Here is a 13,933-nt window from a genome sequence, read left to right as displayed (position 1 = left end):
GGAGGCATGCGCATGAACATTGATAATAATATGCACAGCTGTTGAACTCGAAACCCATGACGACGTTTGGCCTGGAAACACCAACGCACTTACTTGTTCAGCGTTTACATACATGCTACGCTTCCTTGAGTACCTTCTCGCTGATAAATGCAAAAATAGTTCCCTGGTGCATATACAGACATTATGGAACAAAGTGTAATGGCAGCCATGCGTGCAGGCAACGCTCATAAAAAAAGATGTTTAAAGTTACTTTTTATTGCTTTTTCCTTGTGTCAGTGATAAAAAGGATACAGTTTTAGGTATATATACAATTTTGATGGATAGTAATCTTATTTATGGTAGGCATGGGAAGTGGGGGGGGCGCAAAATGTTTATATATACAGTATATATATATATATATATATATATATATATATATATATATATATATATATATATATATATATATATATATATATATATAAGTCCTGGGCTCAGGCTCAAATTAAGTTATTTTTAAGTACCGGTATTATTTTTTTTTGTAATGAGTAAAAAATGGCTCATAAAATATAAATGTGGAATTTTCATTTTATTGTTGCAAACATGCAACACCAGCCTGGAGAAGGTTAAAAATGTAAAATGGTATCTTTGGGATTGAATGAGTTAATAACAAAATTATTTTTCACTTACAACTAATGGTTTGCTTTTCAAAACGTTTTTTTCACTTGCTGTTGATTGGAAATGACATTAAATGCTGAAGAACAACCAGTCAATCACGGTTCAGCTTCTGAATGTCACATGACCAATAGATGAGTCATGATTGGCTGGGAGCTGAGCCTTGACCGCAGGTGACGTCATTTTCAGTCAACAGCAAGTAGAAAAATGTTTTCAAAGATATTCATTGTACGTAATATAGTATAAAATACGGAAATAAATCGACTATCACTTAAAGAGAGTTATACACACGCTATGAATGTTAACTTTGTTTAAACTGAATACTTCCACTGAATATTTTTAAATAAATCAAACCTAAAAACAAATATTTGTTGGATGTATTTTTTCTCTTAAAACTGATTAAAAAAAGCAATCCTCTGAAAAAGACCGAATAAGGTCAAGATTTTATTTTTATGTGGTGGCTGGCGACCTTGGTTTGTTTACCCACGCTTCCCTCTATTTGCTCCTCATTTCTTCCGACGCAGACAAACACACGCATGCACAAAAGAAAAAAGGAGAAAGCCTGAATGCATGACTGGCTGCCAATGTTCTGCAAGCCTGGAAACACATGCAACAAAAAAGCGCCAAGGCACACGTTCATTTGATTGCAGATTGGAACAAAGGGTTGACTGATGGCTCCGATAGCACGTCAACACGCGCACATAAAAATAATGATCCCCACAAGTCAGCCTTTCCGCAATCCTCCCATTAAGCCTCAGAACACCTGAGTGAAACGGCATCTTTTGACTACGAGATAAAACGACGAGGAAGAAGCGCACGGGTGAACTCCAATGAGAATTAACACTACTGTACTTCTATTCTCAGTGTGTTTCTTTTTTACAGGCACTCGGGTGCAAGCAAGGTAAGAGGATTGTGTATTGTACTAGCACATCTCCTCTGCGGGAGTGTGAAAGGGCTTTTTATTTTCTCTAAATGACCTCTGTACTGTAATCCGCTCGGAATACAATGCTGAAAATGTGCCAAATTGTACTGATTAACGCCACATAAAAGAGGAGTAAACACTCTGCTGGTTAAGTTCATAGAAGGGAGCATCGACTAGAATGGATCTGATATTGATGCAATTGAGAGTTTTGTATATGAGCACTAATTTCATTTGGTACTTGGGTGAAAAAAAATTGGTTAAATACTAGACATTGTGTTATAGGTGCGAATGAACTTTAATTCATTTTTACAGTTCTTATTTAACACTTGTGCAGTATTTTGAGCATTTTTGGGTTATTTTCATCTACGTAACTCTCACGGTGTTTTAGCCAAAAAATGGTACACCACTGGTAGTGCTAACTAAGTGGCCATGTTTACTCTTTTAGTGGCGAGAGTTATCAGAAAAGAAAACCTCTAGAGGGCCGGTATATTTCGCATTTAGACTCATCTTTCAAGTGTGCTATGTTTACGTCAATATGGGTGCTGCCATATGAAAGATTGACTTCCATTCTTCAGTTAGAATTGATGTTGGTAAGAGCTGTGTGGTAAGTGTGGAAACACTGCCATCCAATGGTCACAGTTATCACTACAGTGCTCAAGTGGCTTAATATTAGACAAGCACTAGTCAAGGGGGTCAGCTACCCTCCATAAAAAAACGCATGTTATTATTGATCATTTTTATTCCTATTTTAAAAGACGAAAATTCTCATCCATGGCACTGAAAGAGATAAGATGAACGTTTACAGTTGTGTATCTTGACAGTGGTCTATGATAACTGCTTATAAAATTGGATCATGAAAGGATGTTCTCTGGGAAGGTAGCCAACACAGATGGCAATCAAGTTTCATTTATAAAGGGCTAGCACTGTCAAATTTACTTTCTATCAGTATTTGTCCAAGTCTAAGCAACTGATTATAGAAGGAAGCTACACAAACTCTTCAGTGTCTGTGAACATGGAGAGGCCATACTTGAAAACTAGAAAAGGCGCAAAGAGCCCACAGAGCATACAGAGGAGACAACGGGTTATAGATGAAAGAAAAGAGGGCAGCAAGAAGGAGGGGCGAGAATCATTAGCCGCAAACACCCCGCAGTGAGGCAGAACCACAGGATGATACAGGCTGAGTCTGATGGAGGTAACCCGTTGCGCAGATGAGGTCGGGATGACAGGATGAAATAACAGGAGGACAAAAGAGGGGGCGGGAGCTGGGAGGGGGTTAAAAATACACCCTTGTTGGTGACGCCTCCTTTTGGGAACAAATGAAGCTTACATTAAAGTTGAATTTAGTACCTCATTTCTGGATGAAAACAAGAACAAGATCGCAGCTGTTGATTCCATTTCAACTAGTTTGAGACATCAGTTGTGGGAAGCTGAGCTAAATCCACAAGGACCGCCACTATGTCACAAATCCCTCAGGGCAGCATTTGCTAGCAAAATAAAGATTCAGGACAAATTCTATTAAAAATTGTGAAAAATGAAAGAAAAAAAGACATATTTTGTTGGAATTGAAGCTTTGAGTTAGATTGTCGGCTTTTTTTAACCAAAAAAAAGTTAGTCGTTTTTTGAAAAAAAAAAAAAAAAAAAACCCTACTATAAACTTTCGTTTCTTGTGGGAAAAAAAAACATAACTATAGATTAGCGTTTTTTTTCCTGAAAAAAAAAAAAACCTAACTGTTGGTTTTGTTTTTGTTTTTTTGTTTTTTTTGCGAAAAAAAAGCCTCATTGTCTTTTGTGTAAAAAAAAAACCCTTACTATAGACTGTTTGTTATTTGTGAAAAAAAAAAAAAAGCCTTATAGACTGTCGTCATTTTACGAAAAAAAAGCTTGTTGTTTTTTGGGAGGAAAAAAGCCTCAATATAGACTGTCGTTTTTTGCAGTTTACTGCAGGGCTGGGCATTAAAAAAATGACCATTCTAAAACTAGCCAAATCGTAAATTTGAGGTTTTGCGCAATAGTTTTGCAATAATTATTAACGGTTTAATTGTGCCATTTAAGCAAGTTTTGCACAAGCTAATGAAAGTTAACTTTAAAAATAATTTTAACCCTTTTGTCTAATCCTTTGATCTTTCCAAGGCATTTCACATCAAAAGGAAAAGCGTTGGAGGAGGACATTCGGGAGCTGAAATTTCACCCATGGTGACAAAATATCAAAGTTTAACATAGCTATTATCACACTACCTTGGCAAATTACACTGCAAGCATGATGTGGAAGAAAATGACCCAAAATTGGTCAAAATACTGCACAAGGGTAAATCGGTATACTACAATCGTGTAGTCTGAACATTTTGCACACAATTCAAAAACTTTTTTTATATAAATTTAAAGGTTTGTTGGGTTTATTAAATTGATTCAAAATGATTACAACTGTAATGACCGATAACATAAAATAAGATTTTATTTTTAGGTCATATCACCCAGCCCTAGTGTACAGCAATACCAACATAGACCTAAAACTTCCTCAAGTCAATGTTGACATTTGCCCTAGCTTCACCAAATAGCTAAAAATCATGACGGCAGGCTCCAAAGTTCACAATCAGGAAATACGTTTCCCTTTGACAAAATTATTAAAATAATCGAAACTGCACTGCATCTGCTGACATCTGTGCTATGTTTTTTACTGGTCATGGCCCAAGAGAGGATAAGATCAAGACCCTCATTAGCAAAATGGCTACTGGAGAAACCCCACTTTGTTTGGGAGGCTTAATATTCAGGCTTGCGGGCGAAACAAAAACCTAGGCCCATTTTTGTTCCAGACAACACAACACAATAGGGGACTCTGCAGACTGACAGGCTGCGGCCCTGTTCTTCTAAAAGAGGCATTAGGGAATAGGAGAGGACCACTTATTCTGGCTACAATGGAGCTGAACACAATAGAGAGAAGCCAGAATGCCTTCAAGGGGACATATTACGGAATATTGACTTTTGCATTACGCCATTTTACGGAGGTGCCTTGAGATGGAAATTTAATATGTTTTGGATGACGCTCACAACTCAAAATAGTTCTGAATTCCGACATAGAAATGAAGTGTAATGTCGTTAATTTCTCTGCTGCCCACCGCAAAAAACAACAACAATGTTTGTAATCTGTTCTTGATGACAGAAAAAAGACATTTATTAACACAAAAATGCAAATATCACATTTCCACATACAGTAATTACAAATAACCTTTATAACTCTTTTTTATCACGTTTTTTTACTTGAATACGGATAAACAACTCTCCCCTATAATTTGTGGTCCGCGAGATTTATGACATCAGAGCAAAAAAACACACATTTGTTGTGTCGGCATAGTTGTTCAAAAGTGATCAGTAGGAATGGCGACTGTGTCAGGCTGTGAGCATCGAAGTGTGCAGAGTCGTTTATATCTACTAAACCTGTCTTTGAGTGGGAATAGAATAGAATAGAATAGAATAGAATAGAATAGAATAGAATAGAATAGAATAGAATTCCTTCATTGTTATTCAAAAATGTTTCTGATTCTCCATTCAGCAGTAATTTGATTCATTCGTTGCAGAGGATAAAGACTATATGCCGGTAATGTTAAAAAATCTGTCTCCATGTGTTGCCGCACTATTTGTGTTCAACTTTCCTTATTAATAAAAATGTACCTATCATAAAACACTGATTGTTAGGCCATATGACTGTGGAGTATTACATTTTATGTTATGATTAAGGTAGAGGGGGATACATAGTTGTTTTAAATAAACAACAACTAAAACACAAAAGTGCATTTACTGAAATATATATTGGAATCAGTTTTATATTCCCAATGTATTTTCTTGAAATGTTGATAACACAAACACAGCGGTAAGGATTACGGGCCAAACTTGACATCCCGCAAAAGCCCTGCGTTTATCAAAAAGACATGCAACTGCAAGCGGCTGATCCCACATACTGTACCAAACTGTCAAAAAACAAAAAGGAGCGGCGTGGGCTGCGTGTCAGAGCTTCTCGGCCAAGCTGGGCTAGACGCAACAGTGATGTAATCCCTAATTGAAAGCAACCATGTGCCACAGGTTCAGCCAATGGCAGCGCTGCAAAATGCAAATGACATTCTCCTGAGGTTACGCCTCATGAAACATTCACCGCTGTCACACTTTTTACTCCTTCGTGCCATGAAGCATAGCAACAGTTTAGCAGCTGAAGCAACACGTCTTTTACAAAGCAGGTTACCACGCTGTAGGCGTCATGGTATAGGAAACAGGTAGAATAATATTTAGTAATATAAATAAGTAATGTAGTGTCATATTTAGCATAAATACATTGTAACAAGGGCAGCTCGGTGATCAATGATCAACATTTTTGCCTATTTTCTGATATGTCGCGGTTTAAACTAGTAACTGAATCATATAATGCTTGTTTGAGCATTTTCTACACGAATTATACATTTCGATTTAAGTCCTACTCCTGAAAAGAGATCAAATTTTTGAGGTGATTTTTTAAAAATCTGGTTCAAAATACTTGATATATTAATAGTTCAAAGAAACTGAGTACAGTAGTCTCCTCTTGAGTAGTAAATGTAAACAATACCAGTATTTTTGACAAGGACAGAACAAGATAAAGGAAGACCTGCTTATTTCACTGTACAATTTTGCTTCAAGTTTTATGAAATTTAATGGCAATTTTCTACTTTTCTAATTTGTAGTTTATGGTTGTCAATGGGTGTAAGAGTATTATCAGCTGCCATTGCATGCAAAGAAACCTTGAAATAAGGACAATTGCCCATCGAAAGTTTAAATTTTATCTCTTATTTTTTTCATATTTTCTGTTAACAATAGTGTGCTTTAACAACAATCTGTAATCTTCTTTTCACTTTACACTTTAAAGTTTAAATGGAGCTAACAGGTTGCACAATATTTTTTTTCAATGTAATTGATGTATATTGGAAATGTGTTACTTTTTGTCAGCCCTAACAGGCAGAAGCTATTTGTCAGCACTCTCGGAGGGCAAACCAGTGAACAATCTTACGTTGCGTTTGGGTTACTGTGGAGTCACCGTAGCAACAGTTGAGATGTTGGCACTGGGCTTCAAAGTGAAGCAATTCTCCACACCAGCTTCAATCCCTCACTACTTGAGCAAAAGAGTCTCTAAGATGGCAGCAGACTTTATTGTTGCTCACTGTGCCACTGTCTAATGACAGGGCAGAAATCCTGCACAAATCGTTTCATTTTCATATTAGTTATACTAAGAATGCGTTTAATACAGGTGGTTGTAATTTACATGAATAAAACATATTTGAAAAACATGGTGAAATCACAGGCTTCATTTGATGTAAACTGTAATTAACTCTTGATTAGAGTGGGCCGGAACACGATAGACAGCCATTCATTAAATATGAAATTACCGGTAATCAGAATTGCCGCGAAAAATACAACAGTGGCTTTCTTAAGCATAAAAGCGTCATATTGCAAGAAGTGAGTGAGGTAAAACTCGGGGTGTCAAAAAAAAACACGATTGATTTAAGGGTTGGAAAAACAAAAAGTCGATTGAATTGAGTTAGTCTACTTTAAAAAATAGGTTGACTAAAAAGATCCACCTTAAAGCTCAACAAGAATCATATTTACCCCATTGTTTTCTACACTGACCTTTTTTGCGGGCATACGCCAAGTTGCAATGGAGAAAACATCCCAAAAAACAGAAGATGTCCAAAGTTTGCAATCATTAAAAAATAAAAAAGAGGGACAAAAAAGTAATGTTCAAGTGTTGCAAAATGAAAAACGGCACACCAAAATAAGGAGGCTAAAAAGATGTTTGCAATTTATGTATGTTATTTGTTTGTTTAAAAATACTTCCTGATTAAGTAGTTTGCGGGCTTTCATAAACATAATACAGTATTAGCGCATGGAGAATCCTAAAATAAATTAAAAAAAAAAAAATCCCAAAATGCACAAGGGCTGTATAACCTGTCTCTACAAACTACAGTCACTCGATTTTAGGTGTTCCAATTTTGACCATAGGGGGCAGTCAACCAAGAAACATTCCCAGTTGACCGTGTATAAGAAGAAGAAGGAGAAGGAAGAAAAGGAGTAAAGTAAAAGAACTAAAAGATGAAGAAATAGAAGGTGAAGAAGGAAAAAGGAAAGAAGGAAGAAAAGAAAGAAGAAAAAGAAGACACTATTAGTTGCGTAAATATAACAGTGTCCTATATGTGTAAATTAAATTGTAGATGTTTGTTGACCTTAAATGCTAATCAGTAGTATGCTAATGCTAGGCGTGATTGCTAACTGCTTAGTATAGGCACATTTTGTTGATGTCTAAAAATTCTTAAGAAAGTAAAGAAGAAAATAAATAATGAGTCGTGATATCCACTCATTTCAACTCACAACCTCATTTGATTATTTTGAACAAATTAAGGGGTGGGTGATTACTCAATTATTTAATGGGATAAGCAAAAGCATAAGTGATTTAAAAAAAAAAAAGATTTGGTTGTAACTGCCCTATCTTTAGGTACAGCGTGTCTTCATCTCAAATCGGAGCACAGAACATTTAAAGTGGCCTCAACCCTCTGAGTGACTCCTAAACTAAACCCAGTCTTTCTATAAAAAGGCCTCTGCAAAGTCAACCAATCCCCTCAGGGATAAGCAAAGATTTTCTCCCGTGTCTGTGGTGACCGTCTTTCCCACTTTCTTTGTGGAACACCTTCCCACACTAATTCCAGAATAGAGTAGGAACTGCTCTAATGCAGACACAGACAGTTTAAGACCAACGGTGAAACCCCATTGAGGTTTGAAGAAAAATCAATGGCAAATTTGGTATTAAGTACAGTAAACAGAATGTGCTTAACCCTTTTGCGGTATTTTGACCATTTTTGGGTCATTTTCTTCCGCATCATTCTGGCAGTGTTTTAGCCAAGATGGCACATTCCTGATTGTGTGATAACTAAGTGGTCGCGCCATTTTAAACTTTGACATGTTGTCACCATCTTGGTGAAATTTCAGCTCCCTGGTGTCTTTTTTCAGTCCTTTCCCTTTGATGTGAAATACATTTCATGTAATGATCAAAGGCGTGGACAAATTACCGCGCAGGGGTTAATACCGGACGCGGCTAAACACCAAAATCTCTGCATTTTTCACAGGGGCATCTAAATGTCATTTCCATGTTTTTCTGACGTGACAAAAAGTCTCAGGCAGACTCCCTGTTGTAGCACCGCATTAAAATCACAGCAGAAGAGGCCTAAGGGCAAAAAAGACGTGTTCAGGCTCATCCTTCAACCTGCATCTTGTTGAGAGCTGCAACTAAAGCGCTTGTAGAATTATCAGAAGATGCTTTTAGCCCATCCATCAATTATTTTCTTGCACAAGATCTGCTTCTTTGTTGAAATAACATGGCCGGTGTCTTCAAGCACTGCATTGTGCGCTTTTATTTTCTGTGGGCGATTGTTAGCTTTACAAGGTGATAGCAGTTTGCGCCGTGGAGATGAATGTGAATTGAAGGCAGGAATAACTGAATGTGGGGCATCGAATCACAGAGTGTGCATTTGAATGTGTCGCGGTATGATATAATAAGTAGCATCAAATTGCAGCACTGGAAACATGATCACCTTCTAAAAAGGAGAAGGATCATGACCTAATTAAGCCTTTTATTTTACACTCTCTAATCTAGTTTTCGTTCAAATAATGACAGGCAGTCAGGGAGAATTTTGGGTGAGTTCCACAAAATTTGAGTCCTACAGTACCTTTGAGAAGGTGGCTCTTTGTGAGTAAGAAAATTCCATTCATTTAGCTTTGTTTGTTAAACAAAATTGCTTCTACATGAATCCACATTGTGCGGTTTTATTCATTTACAAGCATGCCAAGCCACTAGGTGGCAGTGGTTTCACCAAATTCTGCCCAATGAGAAAAAACTTACGCTCATTATTGCCATCTCTGCCTGAGTCTTTGATGGGAAAGAGAGTAGAGCACAGGTTTCAAAATCTGGTCCTCAAAGGCCTGCATCCTGTCCTGCATGTTTTTGACGTTTTTCTCTCAAGCACACCTGATTCAAATGATCAGAACGAGCTCCTGCTTAGTTTGCTAATAAGCTAATCATTTGAATCAGGTGTGTGGGAAGAGATATCTGGAAAACATGCAGGACACCGGCACTCGAGGACTGGAGTTTGACACTCGTCGAGTAGAGTGAGGATGATTGCTACGCACAAACGTGGATCCCAAGAATTTGGCAGTTCTGCACTTTGGGCGAAGTTTTGGGAGACCTTAATTTTTTATGAAAAAACAAAAAACAGGCGGCACAGCGCAAGAACGGTTACCACGTCTGTCTCACAGTTCAGAGTCCCGAGTTCAATTAAGAAAATATTTTACAGGGATGCTAAACATACTTTGCCATTTTGAGCAGCAAAATGCTAATGTTTTATTTTATAAATTTAATACAGTGTTCTCTTGCTTGTTCTAGGTTCAGTTTTTTGCAGATTTTCATTTATGACCATAACTTTTTCTATTGCAGGTTTACATCCATCGCTAGTTTTTTTTTTTTTCCCTTTTTTGCTACACACAAACATGGACCCTGAGAATTTGGCATATTGCCACTTTGGGCGGAGTTTTTAGAGACATTCATTTTTAATTGAAAAAAAAACAAAAAAAACAGGCAGCACGGTGGAAGAGGGGTTAGCACGCCCGACTCACAGTTCAGAGTTACGAGTTCAATTCCAATTTCGCTTCTGCCTCCCTCTGTGTAGTTTGCATGTTCTCCCCTTGCCCGCATGTGTTCTCTTTAGACTCTCTGGCTTCCTCCCACATTCCAAAAACATGCATAGTAGGTGTAATGGACACTCTAAATTGTCCTTAGATGTGATTTGGTGTATGAATGGTTGGTCATACTTGATAGAGACATCTGGATTAGGCACCAGCATCCCAACGACCCTTGTGAGGATTGGTGTTTATAGAAAGTGGATGGATGGATGGATGGATGGATGGATGGATGGATGGATGGATGGAGAAAAAAACAGGCACCTCAAGGGCAAACCGAACACATTTACCATCTGTTTGCAGGAAGCCCGGATATGTGTAAACTTAAGACACTCGCAAAAAGGCCTTTACTTGGAAATGACCTTTTCAGATAACATAGGTGGCAAACTTGAGTTCTGAACACAAGCCTTCACTTAGTGCCACTTTGGCAGGAAGATAGCGCTCAAGAGCCCCAGTAAGAGCTTTCTCCTCTTTCGCTTCACTCCCCTCTGCTTTTGCTTCATCCAAGCTGACGTCAGCCAGCCTGACCACGCGACTGCGGAGCAAACAGAACACCTGCTGGCCTCACTGTCCGTCTCTGGCTCGCCTCTCAGCGCACAAACACGGGTCTGCTTACTACACCCAGTCACCATCTTACAGTATCTGTTTGAAATCTCACGGGACAAAAAGAGGCAAGCCTGTTGATTACAAAGGTTATCAAAGAAGAACGAATCAGAAAGGGCTTATGAATGTTTCATTGTTCTACAAGGCAGGTTAATGTTGCCTTGGCGATGCTTTAATATGTCAAGTCAGCAAAGTCTCCAGGGATGTCTTTTTACACCTTTTTAAATCCTGAACTGCAACATTCACCAAGAGGATGAAATTGTTCTGTAATTGATGTGACAGGTTTTTTTTTTTTCCACTTGCTGGGAAGAATGCGCAAAAAAAACGTAGCGTCATCAAAGCTTGTCGTGGATGGATGCTAGCTACAAAGGGATTTTCCCAGCAGCTTTTTTATTCCTCTTTACAGATGTTTTACTGAAGTTTATGTTGACTGTTCATCACATTGAGAAGAATGCTATTCCGGAAATAGAAATGGGATACCTTGTATGTATTATTAAAGATCCTGCCTACGTAAGAATCAGCCGTAACATACGATGAATTATTTCCAACCAGCAGAAATCCATAAAGGGATGCCACTAAAGGTACCTTTAGTCTGTCTATTTCTGCCATTTTAAGCAACGAGCTACACTACCATACACTCACTTTTGGACAAGAACTGTTAAATGATGATGAATTCCATGGCCAGATAAGCCAGACATGTTTCCAAAATGTAACCTTACAGGAATACTAAACTTACATAGCCATTTTTAGTGTGTATATATATATATATATATATATATATATATATATATATATATATATATATATATATATATATATATATATATATATATATATATATATATATATATATATATATATATATATATATATATATATATATATATATATATTGCGGATTTTTATTTCACAAAATTTTCACTGGCCTGACTTAAAGGGAGAAAATTTGCAAGAAAATTAGCAAAGTAAACCTGCAGGAGAAATGGTCAGGAATGAAAATCTATGCAGTTGATGTTTTATTTTTTTAAATAAATAAAATTGCTATTTTTGACTGGTCTGGCCTAAAAGGGAGGAAAATGGCAAAAAAAACAGCGATGTAAACTTGCAATAAAAAAAAAAGTTTGGATTAAAAATAAAAATACGTAATAACCGAAACGCGAAGTAGCGAGGGAACACTGTTAATGAGTTAAGCCCGTTTTCAAAAGCCACACTGACATATCCCATAAATTGTATCATTAGACTCAGACAAAATGTGTAAAAGTAAAAGTGAAAAGGCATATATACGGCGCTAATGCAGCCCATAAAGGAATTCGTGGATGCAAAGGGCAATAACCATTATTGCTGTTTTAAAGCCTACTAACACTGTCGGGTGTAGACAATCCCTCAAAGTGGTTCAGCCTGTTTAAGTCAAGTGTCAAGGATGCAAAAGCAGGAGAATACAATATCCCAGTGACAAGAGATTGTAAAGCTACAAAGATGATCTTTTTCCCCTCTGCGCCGTCTCCGAGCACTGACAGCGAATCTGGCCTGTAGCTGATGTGTTTTGACAATAGTGGGTCACGGGGGGTAAATGCATCACCCCAAATTAGCGTTAGGTTGTCTGAAATGACAACACCGAGAGCACACTTGGGGTCAGCCTCGCCGCGGAGCATCGGAGAAAGCATGCGAAGCCTACTGCACGACCACGAACACACAATGGGCCGACAGGTGACTCACCTGAATGGTGCACGTATATTCCGAGTCGTCCAGCAGCCGGACGGTGCAGCTGTATTCCCTTTCGAGATTCCTGACGCTGCCACTCACGAATCGGCTCAACATTTTCGCTGCGCGTCTCGGCCAGGAACAATAAAGTCAGCACAAACAGCCTGGTACAAGTGAACGTCACAACGAGCACACTCCCGGGTCCCCTAAACGCCCCGCGGCAAAGCGTCGAGCCGCGGGGATGTGCACCATCGCGCTTCCGTCAGGTTGGCGTTGTTACGCTCCGTCGTGTGGAAAGAAGGTAGCAACGATCCCCGGATGCCTGCATCCACGCGCAGTGACGCTCCGCTTTGCTGCGGGTGTCTGATGTCGGATTTCCCCCCCACCCACCACCTCTCCATTCACTATTCACTGTTGCCACTTGAGCTGGCGGGCGGGCCCAGATGAAATCTGACGTCAAAGTGAACCAACCCGATGGCGAAGCGCTTTCCCCCCCACTTAAATGATCATGTTTTTTCTCTGCTCACTTTCCATTCTAATTAAATGAGCTTTTTTGTGCAATCTACCCTGGCTGCACTTCATTATTCACAAATATATCTTGGCTGACTCGTTGTTAAAGCACGACACGATTAATTTAAGTTCGAAATTTCGATTTAAATGCCTTGAAATATTTAATATACGAGTCAACTCGAGATAGTTTTACGTGGTACACTGCCCTCTGTCGGTAAACTTGCGTCATGACTTTTTGAAAAGCCATTTTCCCCTTTTGTTTCTAAAAACATTAAGGACGTAGAAACATCGAAGAGTGTTAAATAACGTCACCCCCAAATGAAAGCACAAAATGATTTGAACTACTCAACATAGAAAAAAAATCCCAACTGCCGTGACCCGGATTCGAACCGGGGTTGCTGCGGCCACAACGCAGAGTACTAACCACTATACGATCACGGCGAGCTACTCAGGAGTGGGCAATTGAGGTAATGTTAGCCTAGATAGTATTTAGCTGGTGTCACAGCACCCTGGAATGAGTTATTATTCCCTTTTCGGAAATGCAAATGTTCTGTGTATTTTTACACACAATACATTTCTAAAACATTTAGCTTAATACACATGACCCCAGGTCAAATTAACCCAGGATGTCATGACTGGTCCAGAAAAGCAAAAAAAAAAAACAACAACAACAAAAACTGTAGTCTCAAAGTATACATTGAGTATTGCGTTTGTTACTTTGATAATGCGTTTCCATTTTTTAAAATGAGTTTTTGACACTTTTGGATAAATGCACACACATTCTGGTCATATTGACCAAGGGAC

At 38.4% G+C, this 13,933-nt stretch overlaps 1 protein-coding gene and 1 non-coding gene across 4 annotated transcripts in view; both read right to left on the bottom strand.

Annotated features, from left to right (window-relative positions):
- Positions 1-12,956, bottom strand: part of LOC148422538 (FERM domain-containing protein 5-like) — a 65,813-nt gene extending 52,857 nt beyond the window's left edge. For all 3 annotated transcript variants that reach the window (XM_088416872.1, XM_088416874.1, XM_088416873.1), the window contains exon 1: positions 12,635-12,956. In XM_088416872.1, coding sequence (XP_088272998.1) covers positions 12,635-12,736 — 102 coding nt within the window. In that variant the 5' untranslated portion in view covers positions 12,737-12,956. The remainder of the gene's footprint in view (positions 1-12,634) is intronic.
- Positions 12,957-13,498: 542 nt separating this feature from the next.
- On the bottom strand, positions 13,499-13,570 carry trnah-gug (transfer RNA histidin (anticodon GUG)). The gene has a single exon. It is a non-coding gene; the product is annotated as a tRNA-His (tRNA).
- Between the last annotated feature and the right edge of the window lie 363 nt (positions 13,571-13,933).

Source organism: Hippichthys cyanospilos, chromosome 6 (genome assembly GCF_059441005.1).
Source record: "Hippichthys cyanospilos isolate Australia breed blue-spotted pipefish chromosome 6, RoL_Hcya_1.0, whole genome shotgun sequence".
Classification (NCBI taxonomy): domain Eukaryota; kingdom Metazoa; phylum Chordata; class Actinopteri; order Syngnathiformes; family Syngnathidae; genus Hippichthys; species Hippichthys cyanospilos.
The sequence above is the reverse complement of the archived record's forward strand: the minus strand, read 5'-3'. Positions and strand labels throughout refer to the sequence as shown.